Here is a 25301-nt window from a genome sequence, read left to right as displayed (position 1 = left end):
TTGGGTGCGGTCACTATAGCAACCAGGCTCACACCTGCCTGCTTAACGAGCTCTGCCTGCCACTCTGCCAAGATTCATCTTAAGCACTTCTCTTTCAACTGCTGCTGTGTCCACAGTGTTAAAGCCATCATTTTACCCTCAAAACGTCGCCATCGTTGTTCTTTTTCCAACATCTTGTCTTTCAAAGCTCAGAGATGTCAACTTTTTAAACTGTGTGGGTCCAAGTGGAGGGATCACATTTTAGTCATTCAGTGATTCAAAGAATATGACTTTTTAATATTCTTTCAGATGTTTTCTGACTCTAAATGTTCTTTTCTCATTTCTTAGGTTTTTCTAATTTACAATTAAAACATTTTCAGCTTTTTTCCAACTTCTTCTTCTGTGTAACCTTCAGCTTTTAGCAGTTCAGCACTTTTGTTTTCAGGTTAAATTCGGGTTTTTTTTTTATCTCATTCAATATTTTTAACTTAAATTCAGTAATTAATTCATTTCAGTGCATACATTCAGATTCAAGCATTCACACTGCAGTTTCTTCAGAAAATGCACTTTCTAGTTAGTGTGAATGCTTGAAAAGCATTCACAGTATTGTTCTTCTAATCTTTATTATTATTATATTTTATTATTTTTCCGTACGTTTTTTGAAAGCCTACTCCTTCAAAACCGTTCAACTTAGAAAAACCATTCAAACATCGTTAGATTCCTATTCTTTTGGACAACATTGCTTCTATTTTTCTCATTTTTAACATTTATATTTTTAATTTTATTCAACTTTATTCAACAAAAATTTATAATGTATTTCAATGGGGAGACCCTTCAAATTCTCATTCAACTTACTCATTTTTAAACTCTTACTACTTCCACATACATTGACATAGAGCCACCATTCAAACTTTAAAACGAAGACAAGACATTCAACTATTCAACTTGTATTTATCTTTTCAATATCTATTATACTTTTTCTTCAGTTCCAGTTTAAGTTTCATGATGTTTTTTCACCCGTTTCAGAGTTTATAATGGGTGTGTATGGGACGGAATGTTGGGGCTAGAGTGAGACAGCTCAACTGCTAGAGTGAGAGGAGCAAAAAAATTAATCTTAAAATCTTTTTTAAAACTGCTGCTGTGTCCGCAGCGTTTGCTCTACAGGTATGATTTTACCCTCAAAAGGTAGCCATGGCTGTCCTCTTTCATCCAATGTGTTTACTATTGTACTAGGTGTTATGGTTCTTTCATAAATGTCACCAATGCACAGCCTCCTCCCTCCAACTCTTCCATAGACTCTAATGTTAAAATGGCTCAGAAGGTTCGTTTGAAAATCAGAAGAGCATGGTGTCTTTACACTGTCACCACGTCCATATAATAAACTCCACAGGCATGAAAACTGAGAATTAGGTAGACTAGACATGGCTGTCGCTCACGGTGAAAGAATTTTGTCAATACGACATGTACTTTTCATTTGGGAAGAATTTGTTTGGGCCTGACTTTTCTGTTCATTTTAAGCAGCAAAAGTGAGGTGCATGTCTGTGTACGTGTGTATGGAGCCCTTGGGTGCAGTCACTATAGCAACCAGGCTCACACCTGCCTGCTTAACGAGCTCTCTCTCTCACTCTGCCAAGATTCATCTTAAGCACTTCTCTTTCAACTGCTGCTGTGTCCACAGTGTTACAGCCATCATTTTACCCTCAAATTGTCGCCATTATTGTTCTCTTTCCAACACCGTGTCTTTCAAAGCTCAGGCATTTAAACTTTTTAAACTGTGTGGATCAAAGTGGAGGGATCACATTTGAGTCATTCAGTGATTCAAAGAATATGACCTTTTGATATTCATTCAGATGTTTTCTGACTCTAAATGTTCTTTTCTCATTTCTTAGGGTTTTCTAATTTACATTTAAAACATTTTCAGTTTTTTTCCAACTCCTCCTTCTGTGTAACCTTCAGCTTTTAGCAGTTCAGCACCTTTGTTTTCAGGTTAAATTCGGGTTTTTTTTGTTTTTTTTTAATCTCATTCAATATTTTTAACTCAAAATTCAGCAATTAATTCATTTCAGTGCATACATTCAGATTCAAGCATTCACACTGCAGTTTCTTCAGAAAATGCACTTTCTAGTTATTATTAGTGTGAATGCTTGAAAAGCATTCACAGTATTGTTATTCGAATCTTTATTATTATTCCATATTCCGTACGTTTTTTGGCATCTAACTCCTTCAAAACCGTTCAACTTAGAAAAACCATTCAAACATCGTTAGATTCCTATTATTTTGGACATGACTGCTTCTATTTTTCTCATTTTTAACATTTATATTTTTAATTTTATTCAACTTTATTCAACAAAAATTTCCCATGTATTTCAATGGGGAGACCCTTCAAATTCTCATTCAACTTACTCATTTTTAAACTCTTACTACTTCCACATACATTGACATAGAGCCACCATTCAAACTTTAAAACGAAGACAAGACATTCAACTATTCAACTTGTATTTATCTTTTCAATATCTATTATACTTTTTCTTCAGTTCCAGTTTAAGTTTCATGATGTTTTTTCACCCGTTTCAGAGTTTATAATGGGTGTGTATGGGACGGAATGTTGGGGCTAGAGTGAGACAGCTCAACTGCTAGAGTGAGAGGAGCAAAAAAATTAATCTTAAAATCTTTTTTAAAACTGCTGCTGTGTCCACAGCGTTTGCTCTACAGGTATGATTTTACCCTCAAAACGTAGCCATGGCTGTCCTCTTTCATCCAATGTGTTTACTATTGTCCTAGGTGTTACGGTTCTTTCATAAATGTCACCAATGCACAGCCTCCTCCCTCCAACTCTTCCATAGACTCTAATGTTAAAATGGCTCAGAAGGTTCGTTTGAAAATCAGAAGAGCATGGTGTCTTTACACTGTCACCACGTCCATATAATAAACTCCACAGGCATGAAAACTGAGAATTTGGTAGACTAGACATGGCTGTCGCTCACGGTGAAAGAATTTTGTCAGTACGACATGTACTTTTCATTTGGGAACGATTTGTTTCGGCCTGACTTTTCTGTTCATTTTAAGCAGCAAAAGTGAGGCGCATGTCTGTGTACGTGTGTATGGAGCCATTGGGTGCGGTCACTATAGCAACCAGGCTCACACCTGCCTGCTTAACGAGCTCTGCCTGCCACTGTACCAAGATTCATCTTAAGCACTTCTCTTTCAACTGCTGCTGTGTCCACAGTGTTTGCTCTACAGCCATCATTTTACCCTCAAATTGTCGCCATTATTGTTCTCTTTCCAACATCTTGTCTTTCAAAGCTCAGAGATGTAAACTTTTTAAACTGTGTGGGTCCAAGTGGAGGGATCACATTTTCTTCATTCAGTGATTCAAAGAATATGACCTTTTAATATTCTTTCAGATGTTTTCTGACTCTAAATGTTCTTTTCTCATTTCTTAGGGTTTTCTAATTTACAATTAAAACATTTTCAGCTTTTTTCCAACTTCTTCTTCTGTGTAACCTTCAGCTTTTAGCAGTTCAGCACTGTTGTTTTCAGGTTAAATTCGGGTTGTTTTTTTTATCTCATTCAAAATTTTTAACTTAAATTCAGTAATTATTTCATTTCAATGCATACATTCAGATTCAAGCATTCACACTGCAGTTTCTTCAGAAAATGCACTTTCTAGTTATTATTATATTTTATTTTTCCGTACGTTTTTTGTAAGCCTACTCCTTCAAAACCGTTCAACTTAGAAAAACCATTCAAACACCGTTAGATTCCTATTCTTTTGGACAACACTGCTTCTATTTTTCATATTTTTAACATTTATATTTTTAATTTTATTCAACTTTATTCAACAAAAATTTATAATGTATTTCAATGGGGAGACCCTTCAAATCCTCATTCAACTTACTCATTTTTAAACTCTTACTACTTCCACATACATTGACATAGAGCCACCATTCAAACTTTAAAACGAAGACAAGACATTCAACTATTCAACTTGTATTTATCTTTTCAATATCTATTATACTTTTTCTTCAGTTCCAGTTTAAGTTTCATGATGTTTTTTCACCCGTTTCAGAGTTTATAATGGGTGTGTATGGGACGGAATGTTGGGGCTAGAGTGAGGCAGCTCAACTGCTAGAGTGAGAGGAGCAAAAAAATTAATCTTAAAATCTTTTTTAAAACTGCTGCTGTGTCCGCAGCGTTTGCTCTACAGGTATGATTTTACCCTCAAAACGTAGCCATGGCTGTCCTCTTTCATCCAATGTGTTTACTATTGTACTAGGTGTTATGGTTCTTTCATAAATGTCACCAATGCACAGCCTCCTCCCTCCAACTCTTCCATAGACTCTAATGTTAAAATGGCTCAGAAGGTTCGTTTGAAAATCAGAAGAGCATGGTGTCTTTCCACTGTCACCACGTCCATATAATAAGCTCCACAGGCATGAAAACTGAGAATTAGGTAGACTAGACATTGCTGTCGCTCACGGTGAAAGAATTTTGTCAATACGACTTTTACTTTTCATTTGGGAGCGATTTGTTTCGGCCTGACTTTTCTGTTCATTTTAAGCAGCAAAAGTGAGGCGCATGTCTGTGTACGTGTGTATGGAGCCATTGGGTGCGGTCACTATAGCAACCAGGCTCACACCTGCCTGCTTAACGAGCTCTGCCTGCCACTGTACCAAGATTCATCTTAAGCACTTCTCTTTCAACTGCTGCTGTGTCCACAGTGTTACAGCCATCATTTTACCCTCAAATTGTCGCCATTATTGTTCTCTTTCCAACACCGTATCTTTCAAAGCTCAGGCATTTAAACTTTTTAAACTGTGTGGATCAAAGTGGAGGGATCACATTTTAGTCATTCAGTGATTCAAAGAATATGACCTTTTAAAATTCATTCAGATGTTTTCTGACTCTAAATGTTCTTTTCTCATTTCTTAGGGTTTTCTAATTTACATTTAAAACATTTTCAGTTTTTTTCCAACTTCTTCTTCTGTGTAACCTTCAGCTTTTAGCAGTTCAGCACCTTTGTTTTCAGGTTAAATTCGGTTTTTTTTTTTGTTTTTTTTTTTATCTCATTCAATATTTTTAACTCAAAATTCAGCAATTAATTCATTTCAGTGCATACATTCAGATTCAAGCATTCACACTGCAGTTTCTTCAGAAAATGCACTTTCTAGTTATTAGTGTGAATGCTTGAAAAGCATTCACAGTATTGTTATTCGAATCTTTATTATTATTATTAGTGTGAATGCTTGAAAAGCATTCACAGTATTGTTCTTCTAATCTTTATTATTATTATATTTTATTATTTTTCCGTACGTTTTTTGAAAGCCTACTCCTTCAAAACCGTTCAACTTAGAAAAACCATTCAAACATCGTTAGATTCCTATTATTTTGGACAACATTGCTTCTATTTTTCTCATTTTTAACATTTATATTTTTAATTTTATTCAACTTTATTCAACAAAAATTTCCCATGTATTTCAATGGGGAGACCCTTCAAATTCTCATTCAACTTACTCATTTTTAAACTCTTACTACTTCCACATACATTGACATAGAGCCACCATTCAAACTTTAAAACGAAGACAAGACATTCAACTATTCAACTTGTATTTATCTTTTCAATATCTATTATACTTTTTCTTCAGTTCCAGTTTAAGTTTCATGATGTTTTTTCACCCGTTTCAAAATTTATAATGGGTGTGTATGGGACGGAATGTTGGGGCTAGAGTGAGACAGCTCAACTGCTAGAGTGAGAGGAGCAAAAAAATTAATCTTAAAATCTTTTTTAAAACTGCTGCTGTGTCCACAGCGTTTGCTCTACAGGTATGATTTTACCCTCAAAACGTAGCCATGGCTGTCCTCTTTCATCCAATGTGTTTACTATTGTACTAGGTGTTATGGTTCTTTCATAAATGTCACCAATGCACAGCCTCCTCCCTCCAACTCTTCCATAGACTCTAATGTTAAAATGGCTCAGAAGGTTCGTTTGAAAATCAGAAGAGCATGGTGTCTTTCCACTGTCACCACGTCCATATAATAAACTCCACAGGCATGAAAACTGAGAATTCAGTAGACTAGACATTGCTGTCACTCACGGTGAAAGAATTTTGTCAATACGACTTTTACTTTTCATTTGGGAGCGATTTGTTTCGGCCTGACTTTTCTGTTCATTTTAAGCAGCAAAAGTGAGGTGCATGTCTGTGTACGTGTGTATGGAGCCCTTGGGTGCAGTCACTATAGCAACCAGGCTCACACCTGCCTGCTTAACGAGCTCTGTCTCTCACTCTGCCAAGATTAAATCAAAAATGTGTGTTACATCTAAGCAGTTGTAGTAAGATTAACTTTTTCAATAGGTACAATAAGACAGGTTTGACAGGCTTTTGCCACAGATTAACAGTATGTCAGTAGTTAATATAGGCTAACTGAATAGAGACCTGAATTATTGCCCTGTTAAATTCAAGTTGATTGTGTATTGGTGGACTTGTCTTCTCCACACAGGTTTTTCATACCTCGGCAGTTTTAGTCAGTTGATGACTTTAAAATAATCTTTTCTGACTGGATAATTAAAGCTCACAGCATCTACCTGTCTGTAGTGTATTTTCCCACATTTTAAATAATCGAATCTCATTTAATGTCTCTGTTTTTAGTCTGTATAGTTTATCTCCCCACGAATACGCTCAAAGTAGTCTTAAAATAAAATCCATAAAACAGTTCAAGATGACATACTTTTTATTTGCTAATTTAATGCCAGTTGCCCTCTTTCCTGAGTATAAGCGAATGAGTGACATAAAGAGAAAAAGTACCAATTTGTATGCTGGTGAGTCTTGTGTATTTTTTTCTCTGTCTCTCTATGACAGAGAAATATATATGCTCATTATTGATGTTCAAACTGATGCTCAAATTTCCAAGCACCACCTGAACGCCTCATCAGTCTTTAACTAATCACTGCACCAACTGCCGTCATTCCGCTTTGCTCTCTGCTGTGGTAAGTACAATACACTCAGTACAGCACTGTTTTAATTTTATGATGGTAAAAATACATGTTTGACATTTAAACTCACATATCAAGTCTTTTTAAAGTTCAACAGAGTTCAAAGAATAAAGAAAGCAAAAAAAGAACCTTTGCTACCATTTATATAGGTTTATGACTTTTGCTGTTAGCAGCAGTGCTAACGCTAGCTTCAATGCTAATGCTAGCTATAGTGCTAACACTAGCCTTAGCAGTTGTTAACTGACAAAAAGAATATTCTTGTGATATTCCTGTGATATTTATTGGCGGTCAGTGAGACAAAAGTAACAAATGAGATTTATTATTGCCATTGTGGCTCAGTTTTAACAGTAAGAGTACTTCATGACTTTTGCTGTTAGTAGCAGGAATGCTAACGCTAGCTTCAATGCTAACGCTAGCTTCAATGCTAATGCTAGCTATAGTGCTAACACTAGCCTTAGCAGTTGTTAACTGACAAAAAGAATATTCCTGTGATATTCCTGTGATATTTATTGGCGGTCAGTGAGACAAAAGTAACAAATGAGATTTATTATTGCCATTGTGCCTCAGTTTTAACAGTAAGAGTACTTCATGACTTTTGCTGTTAGTAGCAGTGCTAATGCTAGCTTCGATGCTAATGCTAGCATCAATGCTAACGCTAGCTATAGTGCCAACACTAGCCTTAGCAGTTTTTAACTGACAAAAAGAATATTCCTGTGATATTCCTGTGATATTTATTGGCGGTCAGTGAGACAAAAGTAACAAATGAGCTTTATTATTGCCATTGTGCCTCAGTTTTAACAGTAAGAGTGCTAGTTCTACCAGCAGTGCTAACACTAACTGAAGTTAGTGTTAGCACTTAGCGATGCTAAGGGTAGTAACAGTCTAACAGTAGCCTTATATAAGTACTTAAATAAATACTTCAGTTAATTAGTTTGAATTATAAAATGGCTGCTGTATCAGCTGGTGTGCTATATTACTCTATAATTACCCTGCTGACTATAAGTTCAGTGTATCATGTCGTGTGGGCTTTGTTTTTTTGTTAGTCTGATAAAACTGTACAGACAACTAACATGTTATTTCTTGTCTTACACTTTCAGGAACTTGACTCACATCTGTGCTTTGCCTGGTAGGTGTGCACATACTGTTAGAGAAGTACACCAAAATTTTAAAAAAATAATCTGACTAATATAAGCTTTAAAGTGATGGGTTCAAACTTTGTGCTAGACCTTTTAAACACATTTTTATAATAAAGACACATAAGTTCAGCTTAACAATTGGGCTAAAATATTTTTTTCGTACATTTTTGCACATTACATGTGATTAGTTAACAATTCACTCAGTCATATTTGTATTTAAAAATATTATTGCTGAATTTAATTAAATATTTATTCTTTTAAAAAGTGCCAAATTGTGCAACTTTTTGCACATGGCAGCCGACAACAGTTTAGCTTGAATATTTGTTTTGTCCTTTTTCAGTAGTCACAATTAGTTCATACAATTACCATGTGATATAATTTTATTAAAAATTTTTTTTTCTTGTTTTTTGTTCACAGTGTGCAGAAGAAGAACAAGGACCAGATCTCCAGTCTTCTATCTCACATCCCAACCCCCCAACCCCTCTATCTTCTGTCCTACTCCACCTGTTGTCTCTGCCTTCTTTCCATCTGTATTTCACCCTGTGGTTTGTGAGAAATTTTGCCAAACCAAGAATCTTATTGCGGTTTGATTTAAAGCCGTGTCTCTCCTGCTCTGTCTGTTCTCTCTGCTAAATTTTCTCTCTACCTGTTTTTCACTCTTTGGCTTGCTGCTGAAAAATGCACAAGCCAATAAAACAATAAAGAGTGCATATTTTGCCTCAACCTGAGAACAAACTGAACAAACAAAGAAAACTCTGCGGTTTGATTTAAAGCCGTGTCTCTCCTGCTCTGTCTGTTCTCTCTGCTAAATTTTCTCTCTACCTGTTTTTCACTCTTGGCTTGCTGCTGAAAAACGCCAAGCCATTAAAGCAATAAAGAGTGCATATTGCCTCTACCTGAGAACAAACTGAACAAATAAAGAAAACTCTAATTCACGGTTTGATTGTGATTTCCCAGCCGTGTTTCTCCTGCTCTGTCTGTTCTCTCTTCTAAATTTTCTCTCTAGCTGTTTTTCACTTTGCGCTTGCTGCTAAGTTGTGCCAAGCCAATAAAGAGAGTGCATATTATTCTCTTGACTGACAAACTGTCAAACAAAGACATCTGTTTCTGAGAAATAAAAACTGAAATATAAAGACAAAGAAAACATCTCCTGCTCTGTGCCACTCTTATTTTATAAACATATTTTCTAAAGACTAAGAGAAACACTTGTGTAAAAATGCCAAGGAAGCAGAAAAAGTCACAAGCTGCAAAACAACGCTGGAAGAAGTTCCATGAGTTTTATGAAGTACCAACATGTGAACAAGCTGAGTGTGATTTTCCTCAGAGCTCTGCAGAAGACTTTGTGTCTGCAAAGACCAATGCTGATGGTGTCAAACAGGCAGGTCAACATGTTCCTGCACATGTACAACAGGTATCCTATGCAGATGCTGTAAAGATTGGATTGCAGCATGAATTTAATGATCATCAGGTAAACCATAGAGACCAACCTGAGGTGTCAAGTGCCCCACAGGTGGGTTATGCTGATATTGTAAAAAGAGGCCGTCACAGTGATGTGGCAGGACCATCTCATGCAGAAAGAGTGAACTTTGAAAACCAGCCCTCTGTTACACATATCTGTGCATCTCACAGCCAGGCTCATCCCAAATATGGAGACTCCAGAAACAAGCAGTGCACATGTAACTCACTCACATTTCTTGCTTTCCTTCATGAGAATGATAACATGACTACAGCTGACCTTAATCTGGTCTTGGATAAAGGTGATGTGATGTACAAAGAGGCCAAGAAAAGATTTCCTAAAAATATTCATTTGGCAACCGATGAGCTGCCAGACAAAGTTGATGCTCGCTGGTCTATGTATGATGTCGACATGACACAGCCTTCCCGGTATGGGACATTTGAAGAACCTCCAGAGGAGGCAGTAGATACCTTTCTCAGCTTAGAAGCAGGACTGAGCTGCCTGTTGTCAGATGTGCAGTATGCCTTATTGATTATGAGTGGATTGTGTATCGCAGTGTTCCAATCCACATCAGGCAAATATGGTTTCTTTGATCCACACTCCAGAACACCCAGTGGTCTTCCTCTACTACTACAGTCACGTAATCGTGGTACAGCAGTGATGCTGAAATTCACTCTCCTCAGTGACATGATTAAGAGGATCCAAGATTCTTATGAAATGATGGAGATATCACCCTCTTGTAACTATGAACTGAAGCCTGTGCAGTTCTACAGTATGAGCACAGTCAACCTGAGTGATACTATCACAGACACAGTCTGCAGACCAACAGCTGCCACTGCTGTGGCATCTACTCACTCTGATACAACTGTTGATGAAGCAAACTCCTCTACTCCAAGGAGAAACACAACGACTGATCTGACTGAGAACATCTTTTGTCAAATGTCCATTTGTACGCCACCGGTGAAACAAAAAGAAGTCCACGTGACTCAGTTCACATCATATGAAGATCAGAATGAACCTCCTAATATACCAACTGAAGAACTATGCAGTGAATTAAGTTTCCTTCCATCAAGGGATGCTTTTTTATGTCAATCAAATGCTGCAATAACAAATGTTGCTTCCTGTGATCTTTCTGATATAGTTTTACAAAAACTGAAAAAAGTTAATAAACAACAAAGGCAAAAAATGAGAAGAAGATTAATGGCATCAGAGAAACCCAGAAATCAGAGAAAAGAAAACCAAAAAAGGAAAGAACGACAAAAGTATGCTTCAAACAAAGAGTACAAAGAAAAGAAAAAGTCTTGCACAAGCGAGGCATATAAAAACAATCCTGAAGTCAGACAGAAAAAACAACAGTATATTAGAAGACGTTACTGTGAAAATGATGAATTCAGACAGAAACAACAGCAATATATTAGAAGACGTTACTGTGAAAATGATGAATTCAGAAAGAAACAAAAACAATATGTTAAAAAACGTTTTTCTGAGAATGCTACAGTTAGAAAGAAACAACAACAATATATTAAAAGACGTTACTGTGAGAACGATGAATTTAGAAAGAAACAACAACAATATATTAAAAGACGCTACTGTGACAATGCTGAATTTAGACAAAAACAAAAAAACTATATCACTAAAAGGTATCAAGAAAACCCTGAATTCAGAGAGAGACAGAGATCTCGAGTGACTCAGCGTTATGCACGTGATAACGCATTCAGAGTAAGACACAGACAACTAATGAAACAACTAATGCGAGACAGGTATCAAAGTAATCTTGCATTCAGGATTATGCACAACATGAGATGTGCAATGAAAATAAAAAGGAAATACAGATGGGTGAACAGACAAACCCAAGAGAGTGACAACAGTGTGATCAACGAGGCCATATCTGTGTTCAAATCACAAATCAAAGCTGGACCATCATGCCCATGTACTGTATGCTTCAAGGCTTCATTTCCAAACCAAGTGCGACCCTGCACAAGGTCAAAGTATGTCAAAAACCCACATGTGGTTACAACATGTTTGACTGGAAGATTTGTTCATGTTTGTGATGAAAACTGCAGAAATGAGCAGTGCAATGTTCCCGATGAGAGAAAAAGAGAGTGGATTTGTCACACCTGCCACGATCATCTTAAAAATGGATCCATGCCAGCGCTTGCTGTTGCCAATAAACTGGATCTTGCTGATACTCCACCTGAACTGTCTGATCTCAACATACTGGAGAGACATCTCATAGCCAAGTGCATACCATTTGCAAAGATTATTCCTCTTCCCAAAGGCAGACAAAGAGCAATTAGAGGAAATGTGGTCTGTGTCCCATCCGAGGTACAGGAAACTGTTGAAGCATTGCCTCGATTGAGAATTAATTCTCAGGTCTTGAGAGTAAAATTGAAGAGACGCTTGTCTTACAAAGGTCATCAGCTGTTTCAGACTGTAAGCTGGTCTAAACTTGTGCAAGCACTGCATAAACTCAAGCAGATTCACCCACAGTATAAGGATGTGAGCATCAGAGATGATGCTGAGCTGTGTGATCCAACACTTCCTGATGAAGATGATGATGATGATGATGATGAAAACATGAATGAGGACGATTATGATGAGGCTGATTTAATGGAAATTGACAGCTGTGAGAAAAATGCACTGAGTGAAGCACAAAATATAAATGAACAGGACATTGACATGTTACCCTGTGATGGTGAACAATCGCATGAACAGATGAGAGATGATTCAGAGCAAGCAGATGGACTGACTAATGGTGGTTTTGCACTCGAGTCCTGTTTGCAGCCCCCTGATGTGGCTGAGGAGATATTATGTTTCAGTGAAGGAATCTACTCTGTTGCTCCTGCAGAGAGAAACAATCCAATAAGTTTTTTCAAAACACCTAAACTGGAGGCCATGGCCTTCCCTGTGCAGTTTCCTACAGGCCAAAACACACTTGATGAAAGAAGGCTGATCAAAGTATCCCCCAGTGGGTATTTCAAATCAAGACTTTTCTGCATTGATGATCGTTTTGCCAAAGACACAAACTATTTATTCTTTGCACAGTTTGTGACTGAAATACACTTGGCTACATCCAGCATGACAGTACAGTTAAGGAAGGCAAAGCCTCTGACCAGAGATGGTAGAAAAATAACCTCAGGCATGTTACAAGATAAACATGAGGTGGAGAAACTGGTGCGAAATAAAGATGCAGTGAGATTCATGCAGCCTCTGAGAGGAACCCCAGCCTATTGGGAGAAAACAACAAGAGATCTTTTTGCCATGATCAGACAGTTGGGAACTCCCACGTTCTTTTGCACATTTTCAGCTGCTGAAATGCGCTGGCCTGAAGTGATCGAGGCAATAACAAGGCAGCAAGGTGAACAAGTGAATTTTGAAGGACTCGACTGGTCAGCAAAGTGTGACATCCTGAGAAGCAATCCTGTCACAACAATGCGCATGTTTGACAAGAGAGTTGAAGCATTATTCAGAGATTTACTCTTATCTCCTGCAGAGCCACTTGGCAAAGTCATTGACTACTTTTACAGAGTTGAGTTTCAGCACAGAGGAAGCCCACACATACACTGCCTCCTGTGGGTAGAAGGTGCTCCTGTGTTTGAGGAGGATGATGAGCAAACTGTTCTTGATTTTATAAACAAATACATCACAGCTCAGCTGCCTGATCCACATAAACAACCTGAACTGTACAAAAAAGTAACAGAAGTGCAAAAACACAGTAAGAACCACACAAAGACGTGCTTTAGGAGTTTAAGCTCCGGGTGCCGTTTTGGTTTTCCCAAACCACCCTGCAATGAGACAATGATCACAAGACCCAGTGAGGATGATGCACTGGAAGTAGAAACGGCAAAGAACAAGCTCAGACCACTGAACCAGCTGCTGAATGAACCTGAAACTGCTTCCATGAGTTTAGAGCAGCTCTTGGAAAGATGCAAGTTGACACATGCAGAATATGAGAGATACCTGAATAAAATGAACATGAGGAGTACGATCATACTAAAGCGTGATCCAAAAGACTCTTGGATAAACGGCTATAATCCACATCTGCTTGAAGCCTGGAACAGTAATATCGACATAAGCTTTGTTTTAGATGCTTTTGGTGCTGCAAATTATTTAATGAAATATATATCAAAAAAAGAGGGCGGGCTATCTGAGTACCTGAAAACTGTCATTGAGAACTCCCATAAGGACAGTGTAAATGAGTGCGATGAAATGAGAGCCGTCATGCAGGCATATTCAAAGAAGCGAGAGATCAGTGCACAGGAGTGTGTTGCTCGTGCATGTGGTCTTCACATGAAGCAATGCTCACGTGCTGTAATATTCATTCCAACTGATGATAATCCTGTGAAAATGAGTCGTCCCCTGTCAGTTCTGGACAACACAACACCTGAGTCTTCCAATGTTTGGATGACATCTTTGAATGACAAATACAAAGCCAGACCTGAAACACCAGAGTATGAGGAGATGTGCATGGCAGACTTTGCTGCTACTTGCAGGATTGTCTATGGCCAACAGAAAAAAGGTAAAGATGTTTTGCCCCTTCTCAATGAGATGGGGTTTGTGCAAAGGCGCAAAAACAATAAGCCTGCTATCATCAGATTTCACCGCTGCTCACAAGAAAAACATCCAGAGCAATATTACGGAAGACTGCTTAAACTGTACCTTCCTCATCGTTCAGACCACGAACTGAAAACACCATCGTTGCCAACCTATCAGGCTTTCTATGGTGCTGGCTGTGTACAGCTACCAGGTACTGACCATCTTGAGTACGTGCAACACATTGTCAAAAGAAACAGAGAAAAATATGAGAAAAACAGTGAGGAGATCGAGAGCGCTGTTGAGGAATATGAGCAGAACAGAGGTGTGACTGACGAATGGTGTAATCTGGCACCTGAATCAGATCTCGTAAGGTTGCCACTTGTCGAACAAGAAAGAGAGCGAGACAATGAAAATGAACAGGAAGATGTGCCCGACTACAGCCGTCAGGCTGATGCTTCAACAGAAGTCAGAGCCATCAGGGAACCCCCTGCTATTGATCCCACATTGTTACGTCAGATGTTTCAAAATCTGAATAAGAAGCAAGCCTGCATATTTTATGCAGTTAGAGACTGGTGCATTAAAAGAGTCTGTGCTCTAAATCCAGAGCAGTTTTTCTTTTATATTAATGGTGGTGCTGGAACAGGAAAATCACATCTTATCAAATGCATCTACTCAGAAGCATCTAAGATACTGAGCAAAGTGCCCAGATATGCAGACGACGTTGACATATCAAAACCCACTGTCCTGTTAACTGCTTTCACTGGGACTGCAGCTTTTAACATTTCTGGAACAACACTGCATTCTCTTCTCAAGCTGCCTAGAAGCTTAAAACCTCCCATTCAGGGACTTGGCAATCAGCTGGATGAAGTCAGATCAGAACTTTTGAATGCTGAAATAATCGTCATTGACGAAGTGTCTATGGTGTCAAGACATCTGTTTGCATATGTAGATGCAAGACTCAAACAGATCAAAGGGACTCGGAGACCCTTTGGAGGCATGTCAGTCATTGCTGTCGGAGACTTCTATCAGCTACCCCCAGTGCGACAGTCTAAACCTCTCTGTGTGCACGACCCGTCTGAGATCGACCTGTGGCGGGAGCATTTTCAGATGATCACTCTGACTGAGATTATGCGTCAGAAAGATGATGTTGTCTTTGCTGAGATGCTGAACAGAATTCGTGTAAAAGGAAAGTTGGATGAGCTTTGCGAAGCAGATAGAAATTTGTTGTTACAGGCCATAACTGAACCAGCCCATTGTCCGACTGATGCATTGCACATTTTTGCAACTAATAAAGAAGTGGATGCACACAACTCTTCAACACTGGCTCTGCTCCACACTCATATCATTGACATCCATGCAGATGATTATAGAAAAGATCCTAGAACTGGCAGAATGGCACTTCAAGACAGACCATTGAAAGGAGGTAAAAACGAGTTACCAGACACACTGAAAGTTGCAGAAGGAGCTCGTGTCATGCTCACCAGAAACATTGACATACAAAATGGTTTGGTTAATGGAGCTTTTGGAATACTACTTAGAGTAGTTTACTCTGAAAATGACCAACACATCATCAAGCTTGGACTTAAAATGGATAATGAGACATCTGGAAAGAATAACCGCACACCAGCAGACGATATGGTGTACATTGAGAGAGCAGAGGAGAATCTGAAGCAGAAAGGAGTGGTACGAAGACAGTTCCCAGTGAAGCTGGCCTTTGCATGTACAATACATAAGGTACAGGGTATGACAACTACATCAGCTGTTGTCTCTCTTAAGAGCATTTTTGAGCCCGGCATGGCCTACGTAGCTGTCAGTAGAGTGACGTCTCTCAGTGGACTGTATCTTCTTGATATGGAGGAGAAAAAAATATTCACCAACCCAGAAATCACTGCAGCGCTTGAGAACATGAGACAAGCCAACCTTGATGACATGATGCCTCTTCTACACGTGAGGCAAACACTGAGCAGGTCAGAGGTTTTCACCATTGTTCATCATAATACAGAGGGACTGCCAGCTCACATTAATGACATCAAAAGTCACCATGAATTGTGTCTAGCAGATGTTTTGTGCCTAACAGAAACACACCTGCGGGGCTCTTTTGTCGCAGAGAGTCTCCACTTGGAAAATTACAATTTGTTCAAACGCAACAGACACCTGTCCTACACAAACTTTCCCCAGATGGCAAACAGAAGTGGTGGTGGAGTTGCTGTTTATGTGAAAAGTGACATTCAAGTGCATGAAAAACAGTACATCCATAATGTAACTGACCTTGAATTTCTGGCTTTAAAGGTTGAAGCACCAGTCAGTGCTCTGATTGCAGTTGTATACAGACCTCCAGACTACACTCTGAGGCCATTCCTGAAAAACCTGGTAAGCCTATTAGACTCATTGGAGATCATGGACTGTCATCCCATCATAGTTTGTGGTGATTTTAATGAGAATGTTTTATCCAGTGCAAACAAACTAATCCTGGAGCTGTTTGAGTCTAGGGGATACGCACAGGTCATCACTGCCCCTACCACAGAGAAGAACACACTGCTTGACCTAATTTTCATTTCTCAGTCAGATCGATGTCTCCATTCTGGAGTCATGAAGACATACCATAGTTACCATGACCCAGTATACTGTGTATTGTCCTGTGATGATTCATGATCTAGATCTTTGAATACAGTAAGTAATATCTATATTTTTGAATGACTTAAGAAAGTAGAGCGATATTTAAAAGTTGACGCTCTGCATTGCAGTATAATGGTTGAATTGTTTACATAAAATACAATTACATGAATTAAGTAATGATATCAGTAAAAGATGACAATTTTATTTATTACAGAAAATCTAAAATTCACTAACAGTAACCTATAAATGTCAGAAAAATCAAATATAGCAGTTTGAAACGAACAGTGTAGGCATATCCTCTCTGCAGCCAGGCTTCAACATCCTGCCAGGCTGCCCCAGTCTCACTGTGGCTGGGAGGGAGGGAGGGTGGACCAGAGGATTGCCTACACAACACATAAATGTTCAACAGCTTCTTCATTGTTTCTGAGAGAACAATAATGACTAAAGGTTGCTTTTTAAAAAAACAAACAAACAAACAAACAAACAAACAAACCTAATTACAGCAATAATGACAGTTAAGCCACTTTATGTGTGCCTCTATTTTGAAATAATATTTACAAAAATATTATTATTTTGGTTTGTTATAAACTTTAAACTTTTTCAAAAGTACACAATTATATTTTTGGACAAATTTTTCTATGAAACATAAATTTTTATGAGCTTTTATCATGTTTCTGGCCAGTGCAATCATCAGGGTGGGTCTGGGTTGATAACTGCACATTTCTGGCCAGAAATGTTTCAGCAGTGTTACATATGTAGTGCATATGTTACACTTGCTTTCTGTTACCAGCTGATACCCTACATTTGTATAGACATTTGATGGTGTGAGGTTGGGGAGTTGAGTGGGAGGGGGGGGGGGGGGGTACGGTGGGAGTCGAGGGGGGGGGGGTTTCCTTTCCTGTTAGGTTTCCTTTGTTTTTCTTTTTTTTTTCTTTTTAAGAGAGACACAGTCCTCCTGTGTCTTCTCCAAGCTTCACATGTAAAATCCAACAATGTGAAGCACATAGCAGCCAGAAACTGTAATGCCACAGATCAGAGAAACTTCATCATCACCATCTTCATTGCCATACGATCAGAGCGTGAGACTTCACATCTGGAGCACAGGAGAGATTCTGTGATAAGTCTTCCTTCTAGCTTGTCCCACAAGCAGTCGGTGAGATTTACTAACAACAAAAAGGGTTAATGACATTATTTCCATGAAAACATGTATTCATTCCTTGTGAAGTGTTTAAATTGTGTTTTCACTTGACCTTAGGAGTGTTAGAGTGTATTGTAATGTCTGTACTCAGGTGTTTCCCTCTGTGATCCATCCTCTTCAGAGTCGAGACACTCAGGACTGAACAGACTGCACAGTTTCTGTGACTGAGCCTCCAAAACACCTTCTTTGAAACCACTCATGATAGAAGGGCTTCATATTTGCAGCAGCACTACTACAGGTATTCAGTTTATTACAGGATGTGTTTGTTTCTTAGGACCAGCTCTGAGTGCACACTACCTAACATATACACCTTTCTGTTTATTACAAACCAACTACTCTGGATCATACGGCCAGTTGGCAGGAATGTTGCTGCAGGAAAACATCCCTGGAGATCACCATCATTGTCAGACTGACTGTGCCTCCTCTGTGCAGTGTCAAGATCCTCCCTAAATGAGTGTGTAAGTTAACATTTTCATTATTTTATTCCCTTTGACAAGACAAGTATCACTGATATTTACATTTACAACTACATATTCCTGTTTTCTGCTCTTCTTTTAAAGTCCTCAGCTATCCTGCTTCTGTGCTGCTTGCCACACATCAAACACTGGCCGGATGACAGGGAGGATCCACTCTGAAGTCACTGGACATGATGAGGATCATATGGGACTTCATAGTTTCACAGAAACATTGTGCTCTGTGATTACAGGTTTTAAATGGACATAATGACTGCCTCTCTCTGATCAACAGGCTAAAGGATTGTTGTCATTGTTAGTGCTCTGTACAATGTATGCTTATTTAGTATTTCATCACAGAGCAAACCTTTTTTTCTTTAACATATTTTTATTTTTTTATTTGTGGGGATAGGTTAATTGATTAATCCAAATTGTCACTAGGTGTGAATGTGCGAGTGAATGTGAGTGTGAATGGTTGTCTGTCCCTGTGTGTTGGCCCTGTGACAGACTGGCGACCTGTCCAGGGTGTACCCCGCCTTTCGCCCTATGACAGCTGGGATAGGCTCCAGCGCCCCCCGCGACCCTGGAAAGGATAAGCGGAAGCGAATGGATGGATGGATGGATATTTTTATTTTGTTCTAATGTTGAATTAACTGTGGGGATTTTTTTTAAGTGGGCACTCGGGATGTCATATGACCAGAAATGTGGTAACTGGAATTCAACAGTATGGAAGAAAAAATCTGCTAAGAACAAAACACACACAAAACCCCCCAAGAAAATTCAAATTCATTCCATGTAATCCAATCTAAAACATTTTAAACTGCTGAACAGCAACACAAACAGCGTTAAAAAACAGTGTTAACAGAATGATTATGATGATTTTGTACCAAAGTTTCAGGTCACATGGCACACCTAGTGTGTAGTGTGGGGTATCAGCTGGTAAGTATAGGTTTTTTTTTTCATATTTGTGTCCTTAGAGTTCAGATAGATAAAGCCTTGTGTATAATAATTAGTCATAACCACAACTCAAAGTCAGGGACTAACTAATTTTGGGACTTTGTGTCTGAGCCCAGGTTAAAACAATGTGTAAAAAAGCATTTAGTGGCATGGCTGAACAATGCTGTATTGATACTTATTTATCCATGTTCACAAAAAGGACTAATGTGTTTATTTGATTATTTGCATGTGTTAAACTGTGTCACCACCTTACGCTTTCATTTGACTTTACTCAAAAATCTCTATACAGTTCTCTTTTACCACTGTGTGGACTCTGTTTACATTAAAACATAAAGAAGAATGAGTAATAAAAAGATGTGTAGACAGATTAAGTAGGACGATAGAAACAGCTGTTCAGCCATGTTCTAAGAAACCAACACAATTTAAAGGTTCAGGATTGTGGTTTTAAAAGTTGAATTTTCATGTATTTCATATCTTGCTTATTATTTTTTATTTAGTTATTTAATTTAGTTATTTTTATTTATTCTACTAGTCCTTTTCAGAAAGAAGCTGTAAAATATGACTTAAGATTTTTATGTTATTTTCTATGACATACAAAACAAATTGATGTATGTAATACTATTAAACATGATATACACATGTGTATATGTCTGAAAAACATTATGCTGTATATTAAAGTTTGTATTTTCTCCAGAATTTTTGTTCATCTTTTAAGTTCATTTCAATTAGAAGAATTTGAACTTTTAATATTCATTCAGAGGTTTTCTGACTCTAAATTTTCTTTTGTCATTACTCATCTTTTTATTATTTACATTTTAAACATGTTTAGCTTTTTTCCAACTTCTTCTGTGTGAACATCAGCTTTCAAAAGTTCTGCACTTTTGTTTTCAGGTGAAAATTTCTGTATTTTCCAGCTCATTCGGAATTTTTAACTTAACATTCAGCAATTAATTCATTTCAGTGCATACATTCAGATTCAAGCATTCACACTGCAGTTTCTTCAGAAAATGCACTTTCTAGTTATTATATTTTATTTTTCCGTACGTTTTTTGTAAGCCTACTCCTTCAAAACCGTTCAACTTAGAAAAACCATTCAAACACCGTTAGATTCCTATTATTTTGGACAACACTGCTTCTATTTTTCATATTTTTAACATTTATATTTTTAATTTTATTCAACTTTATTCAACAAAAATTTATAATGTATTTCAATGGGGAGACCCTTCAAATCCTCATTCAACTTACTCATTTTTAAACTCTTACTACTTCCACATACGTTGACATAGAGCCACCATTCAAACTTTAAAACGAAGACAAGACATTCAACTATTCAACTTGTATTTATCTTTTCAATATCTATTATACTTTTTCTTCAGTTCCAGTTTAAGTTTCATGATGTTTTTTCACCCGTTTCAGAGTTTATAATGGGTGTGTATGGGACGGAATGTTGGGGCTAGAGTGAGGCAGCTCAACTGCTAGAGTGAGAGGAGCAAAAAAATTAATCTTAAAATCTTTTTTAAAACTGCTGCTGTGTCCGCAGCGTTTGCTCTACAGGTATGATTTTACCCTCAAAACGTAGCCATCGCTGTCCTCTTTCATCCAATGTGTTTACTATTGTACTAGGTGTTATGGTTCTTTCATAAATGTCACCAATGCACAGCCTCCTCCCTCCAACTCTTCCATAGACTCTAATGTTAAAATGGCTCAGAAGGTTCGTTTGAAAATCAGAAGAGCATGGTGTCTTTCCACTGTCACCACGTCCATATAATAAACTCCACAGGCATGAAAACTGAGAATTCAGTAGACTAGACATTGCTGTCGCTCACGGTGAAAGAATTTCGTCAATACGACTTGTACTTTTCATATGGGAACGATTTGTTTCGGCCTGACTTTTCTGTTCATTTTAAGCAGCAAAAGTGAGGTGCATGTCTGTGTCCGTGTGTATGGAGCCATTGGGTGCGGTCACTATAGCAACCAGGCTCACACCTGCCTGCTTAACGAGCTCTCTCTCTCACTCTGCCAAGATTCATCTGAAACACTTCTCTTTCAACTGCTGCTGTGTCCACAGTGTTACAGCCATCATTTTACCCTCAAAACGTCGCCATTATTGTTCTCTTTCCAACACCGTGTCTTTCAAAGCTCAGAGATGTAAACTTTTTAAACTGTGTGGATCCAAGTGGAGGGATCACATTTTAGTCATTCAGTGATTCAAAGAATATGACCTTTTAATATTCTTTCAGATGTTTTCTGACTCTAAATGTTCTTTTCTCATTTCTTAGGTTTTTCTAATTTACAATTAAAACATTTTCAGCTTTTTTCCAACTTCTTCTTCTGTGTAACCTTCAGCTTTTAGCAGTTCAGCACCTTTGTTTTCAGGTTAAATTCGTTTTTTTTTTGTTGTTTTTTTTTAAATCTCATTCAATATTTTTAACTCAAAATTCAGCAATTAATTCATTTCAGTGCATACATTCAGATTCAAGCATTCACACTGCAGTTTCTTCAGAAAATGCACTTTCTAGTTAGTGTGAATGCTTGAAAAGCATTCACAGTATTGTTATTCGAATCTTTATTAGTGTGAATGCTTGAAAAGCATTCACAGTATTGTTCTTCTAATCTTTATTATTCTATTTTATTATTATCTATTCCGTACGTTTTTTGAAAGCCTACTCCTTCAAAACCGTTCAACTTAGAAAAACCATTCAAACACCATTAGATTCCTATTCTTTTGGACACTGTTGCTTGTATTTTTCTCATTTTTAACATTTATATTTTTAATTTTATTCAACTTTATTCAACAAAAATTTCCCATGTATTTCAATGGGGAGACCCTTCAAATTCTCATTCAACTTACTCATTTTTAAACTCTTACTACTTCAACATACGTTCACATAGAGCCACCATTCAAACTTTAAAACGAAGACAAGACATTCAACTATTCAACTTGTATTTATCTTTTCAATATCTATTATACTTTTTCTTCAGTTCCAGTTTAAGTTTCATGATGTTTTTTCACCCGTTTCAGAGTTTATAATGGGTGTGTATGGGACGGAATGTTGGGGCTAGAGTGAGGCAGCTCAACTGCTAGAGTGAGAGGAGCAAAAAAAATAATCTTAAAATCTTTTTTAAAACTGCTGCTGTGTCCGCAGCGTTTGCTCTACAGGTATGATTTTACCCTCAAAACGTAGCCATGGCTGTCCTCTTTCATCCAATGTGTTTACTATTGTACTAGGTGTTATGGTTCTTTCGTAAATGTCACCAATGCACAGCCTCCTCCCTCCAACTCTTCCATAGACTCTAATGTTAAAATGGCTCAGAAGGTTCGTTTGAAAATCAGAAGAGCATGGTGTCTTTCCACTGTCACCACGTCCATATAATAAACTCCACAGACATGAAAACTGAGAATTCAGTAGACTAGACATTGCTGTCGCTCACGGTGAAAGAATTTTGTCAATACGACTTTTACTTTTCATTTGGGAACGATTTGTTTCGGCCTGACTTTTCTGTTCATTTTAAGCAGCAAAAGTGAGGCGCATGTCTGTGTACGTGTGTATGGAGCCATTGGGTGCGGTCACTATAGCAACCAGGCTCACACCTGCCTGCTTAACGAGCTCTGCCTGCCACTGTACCAAGATTCATCTTAAGCACTTCTCTTTCAACTGCTGCTGTGTCCACAGTGTTACAGCCATCATTTTACCCTCAAATTGTCGCCATTATTGTTCTCTTTCCAACACCGTGTCTTTCAAAGCTCAGGCATTAAAACTTTTTAAACTGTGTGGATCAAAGTGGAGGGATCACATTTGAGTCATTCAGTGATTCAAAGAATATGACCTTTTAAAATTCATTCAGATGTTTTCTGACTCTAAATGTTCTTTTCTCATTTCTTAGGGTTTTCTAATTTACATTTAAAACATTTTCAGTTTTTTTCCAACTTCTTCTTCTGTGTAACCTTCAGCTTTTAGCAGTTCAGCACCTTTGTTTTCAGGTTAAATTCGGGGTTTTTTTTTGGTTTTGTTTTTATTTCATTCAATATTTTTAACTCAAAATTCAGCAATTAATTCATTTCAGTCCATACATTCAGATTCAAGCATTCACACTGCAGTTTCTTCAGAAAATGCACTTTCTAGTTAGTGTGAATGCTTGAAAAGCATTCACAGTATTGTTATTCTAATTAGTGTGAATGCTTGAAAAGCATTCACAGTATTGTTATTCGAATCTTTATTATTATTATTATATTTTATTATTCTTCCGTACGTTTTTTGTAATCCTACTCCTTCAAAACCGTTCAACTTAGAAAAACCATTCAAACACCGTTAGATTCCTATTCTTTTGGACAACACTGCTTCTATTTTTCATATTTTTAACATTTATATTTTTAATTTTATTCAACTTTATTCAACAAAAATTTATAATGTATTTCAATGGGGAGACCCTTCAAATCCTCATTCAACTTACTCATTTTTAAACTCTTACTACTTCCACATACATTGACATAGAGCCACCATTCAAACTTTAAAACGAAGACAAGACATTCAACTATTCAACTTGTATTTATCTTTTCAATATCTATTATACTTTTTCTTCAGTTCCAGTTTAAGTTTCATGATGTTTTTTCACCCGTTTCAGAGTTTATAATGGGTGTGTATGGGACGGAATGTTGGGGCTAGAGTGAGGCAGCTCAACTGCTAGAGTGAGAGGAGCAAAAAAATTAATCTTAAAATCTTTTTTAAAACTGCTGCTGTGTCTGCAGCGTTTGCTCTACAGGTATGATTTTACCCTCAAAACGTAGCCATCGCTGTCCTCTTTCATCCAATGTGTTTACTATTGTCCTAGGTGTTATGGTTCTTTCGTAAATGTCACCAATGCACAGCCTCCTCCCTCCAACTCTTCCATAGACTCTAATGTTAAAATGGCTCAGAAGGTTCGTTTGAAAATCAGAAGAGCATGGTGTCTTTCCACTGTCACCACGTCCATATAATAAACTCCACAGGCATGAAAACTGAGAATTCAGTAGACTAGACATTGCTGTCACTCACGGTGAAAGAATTTTGTCAATACGACCTATACTTTTCATTTGGGAACGATTTGTTTGGGCCTGACTTCTCTGTTCATTTTAAGCAGCAAAAGTGAGGCGCATGTCTGTGTACGTGTGTATGGAGCCATTGGGTGCGGTCACTATAGCAACCAGGCTCACACCTGCCTGCTTAACGAGCTCTGCCTGCCACTGTACCAAGATTCATCTTAAGCACTTCTCTTTCAACTGCTGCTGTGTCCACAGTGTTACAGCCATCATTTTACCCTCAAATTGTCGCCATTATTGTTCTCTTTCCAACACCGTATCTTTCAAAGCTCAGGCATTTAAACTTTTTAAACTGTGTGGATCAAAGTGGAGGGATCACATTTTAGTCATTCAGTGATTCAAAGAATATGACCTTTTAATATTCATTCAGATGTTTTCTGACTCTAAATGTTCTTTTCTCATTTCTTAGGGTTTTCTAATTTACATTTAAAACATTTTCAGTTTTTTTCCAACTCCTTCTTCTGTATAACCTTCAGCTTTTAGCAGTTCAGCACCTTTGTTTTCAGGTTAAATTCGTTTTTTTTTTGTTGTTTTTTTTAAATCTCATTCAATATTTTTAACTCAAAATTCAGCAATTAATTCATTTCAGTGCATACATTCAGATTCAAGCATTCACACTGCAGTTTCTTCAGAAAATGCACTTTCTAGTCTTTATTATTATTATTATATTTTATTTTTCCGTACGTTTTTTGAAAGCCTACTCCTTCAAAACCGTTCAACTTAGAAAAACCATTCAAACATCGTTAGATTCCTATTCTTTTGGACAACATTGCTTCTATTTTTCTCATTTTTAACATTTATATTTTTAATTTTATTCAACTTTATTCAACAAAAATTTATAATGTATTTCAATGGGGAGACCCTTCAAATCCTCATTCAACTTACTCATTTTTAAACTCTTAC

The 25301-nt window shown here is 37.5% G+C and overlaps 2 protein-coding genes across 7 annotated transcripts in view; one reads left to right on the top strand and one right to left on the bottom strand.

Annotated features, from left to right (window-relative positions):
- tbc1d32 (TBC1 domain family, member 32) overlaps positions 1 to 25301 on the bottom strand; it is a 188946-nt gene that overhangs the window by 51069 nt on the left and 112576 nt on the right. The window lies entirely within an intron of this gene.
- Positions 6178 to 20017, top strand: LOC113019410 (uncharacterized). 5 transcript variants are annotated; one of them, XR_013902009.1, is made up of 6 exons: positions 6178 to 6964; positions 8068 to 8096; positions 8524 to 16468; positions 18034 to 18150; positions 18267 to 18370; positions 18473 to 20017. XR_013902009.1 is itself a non-coding variant. In XM_080290155.1 (4 exons), exons 3-4 carry the CDS (start codon positions 9323 to 9325, stop codon positions 18052 to 18054), a joined length of 7167 nt encoding a protein of 2388 aa, XP_080146281.1. In that variant the 5' UTR covers positions 6178 to 6964; positions 8068 to 8096; positions 8524 to 9322; the 3' UTR covers positions 18055 to 20017. The 5 variants fall into 5 exon arrangements, 2 of the variants coding, with proteins under 2 accessions (XP_080146281.1, XP_080146280.1); XR_013902008.1 differs by having other exon boundaries at positions 18267 to 20017; XR_013902007.1 differs by having other exon boundaries at positions 18034 to 18370.

The sequence above is a fragment of the Astatotilapia calliptera genome, chromosome 15 (assembly GCF_964374335.1).
Source record: "Astatotilapia calliptera chromosome 15, fAstCal68.1, whole genome shotgun sequence".
Classification (NCBI taxonomy): Eukaryota; Metazoa; Chordata; class Actinopteri; order Cichliformes; family Cichlidae; genus Astatotilapia; species Astatotilapia calliptera.
The sequence above is the reverse complement of the archived record's forward strand: the minus strand, read 5'-3'. Positions and strand labels throughout refer to the sequence as shown.

Excerpts from the sequence above, each read along its gene's own strand:
- LOC113019410 (XM_080290154.1), top strand. The coding sequence starts at position 9,323 with ATGCCAAGGAAGCAGAAAAAGTCACAAGCTGCAAAACAACGCTGGAAG.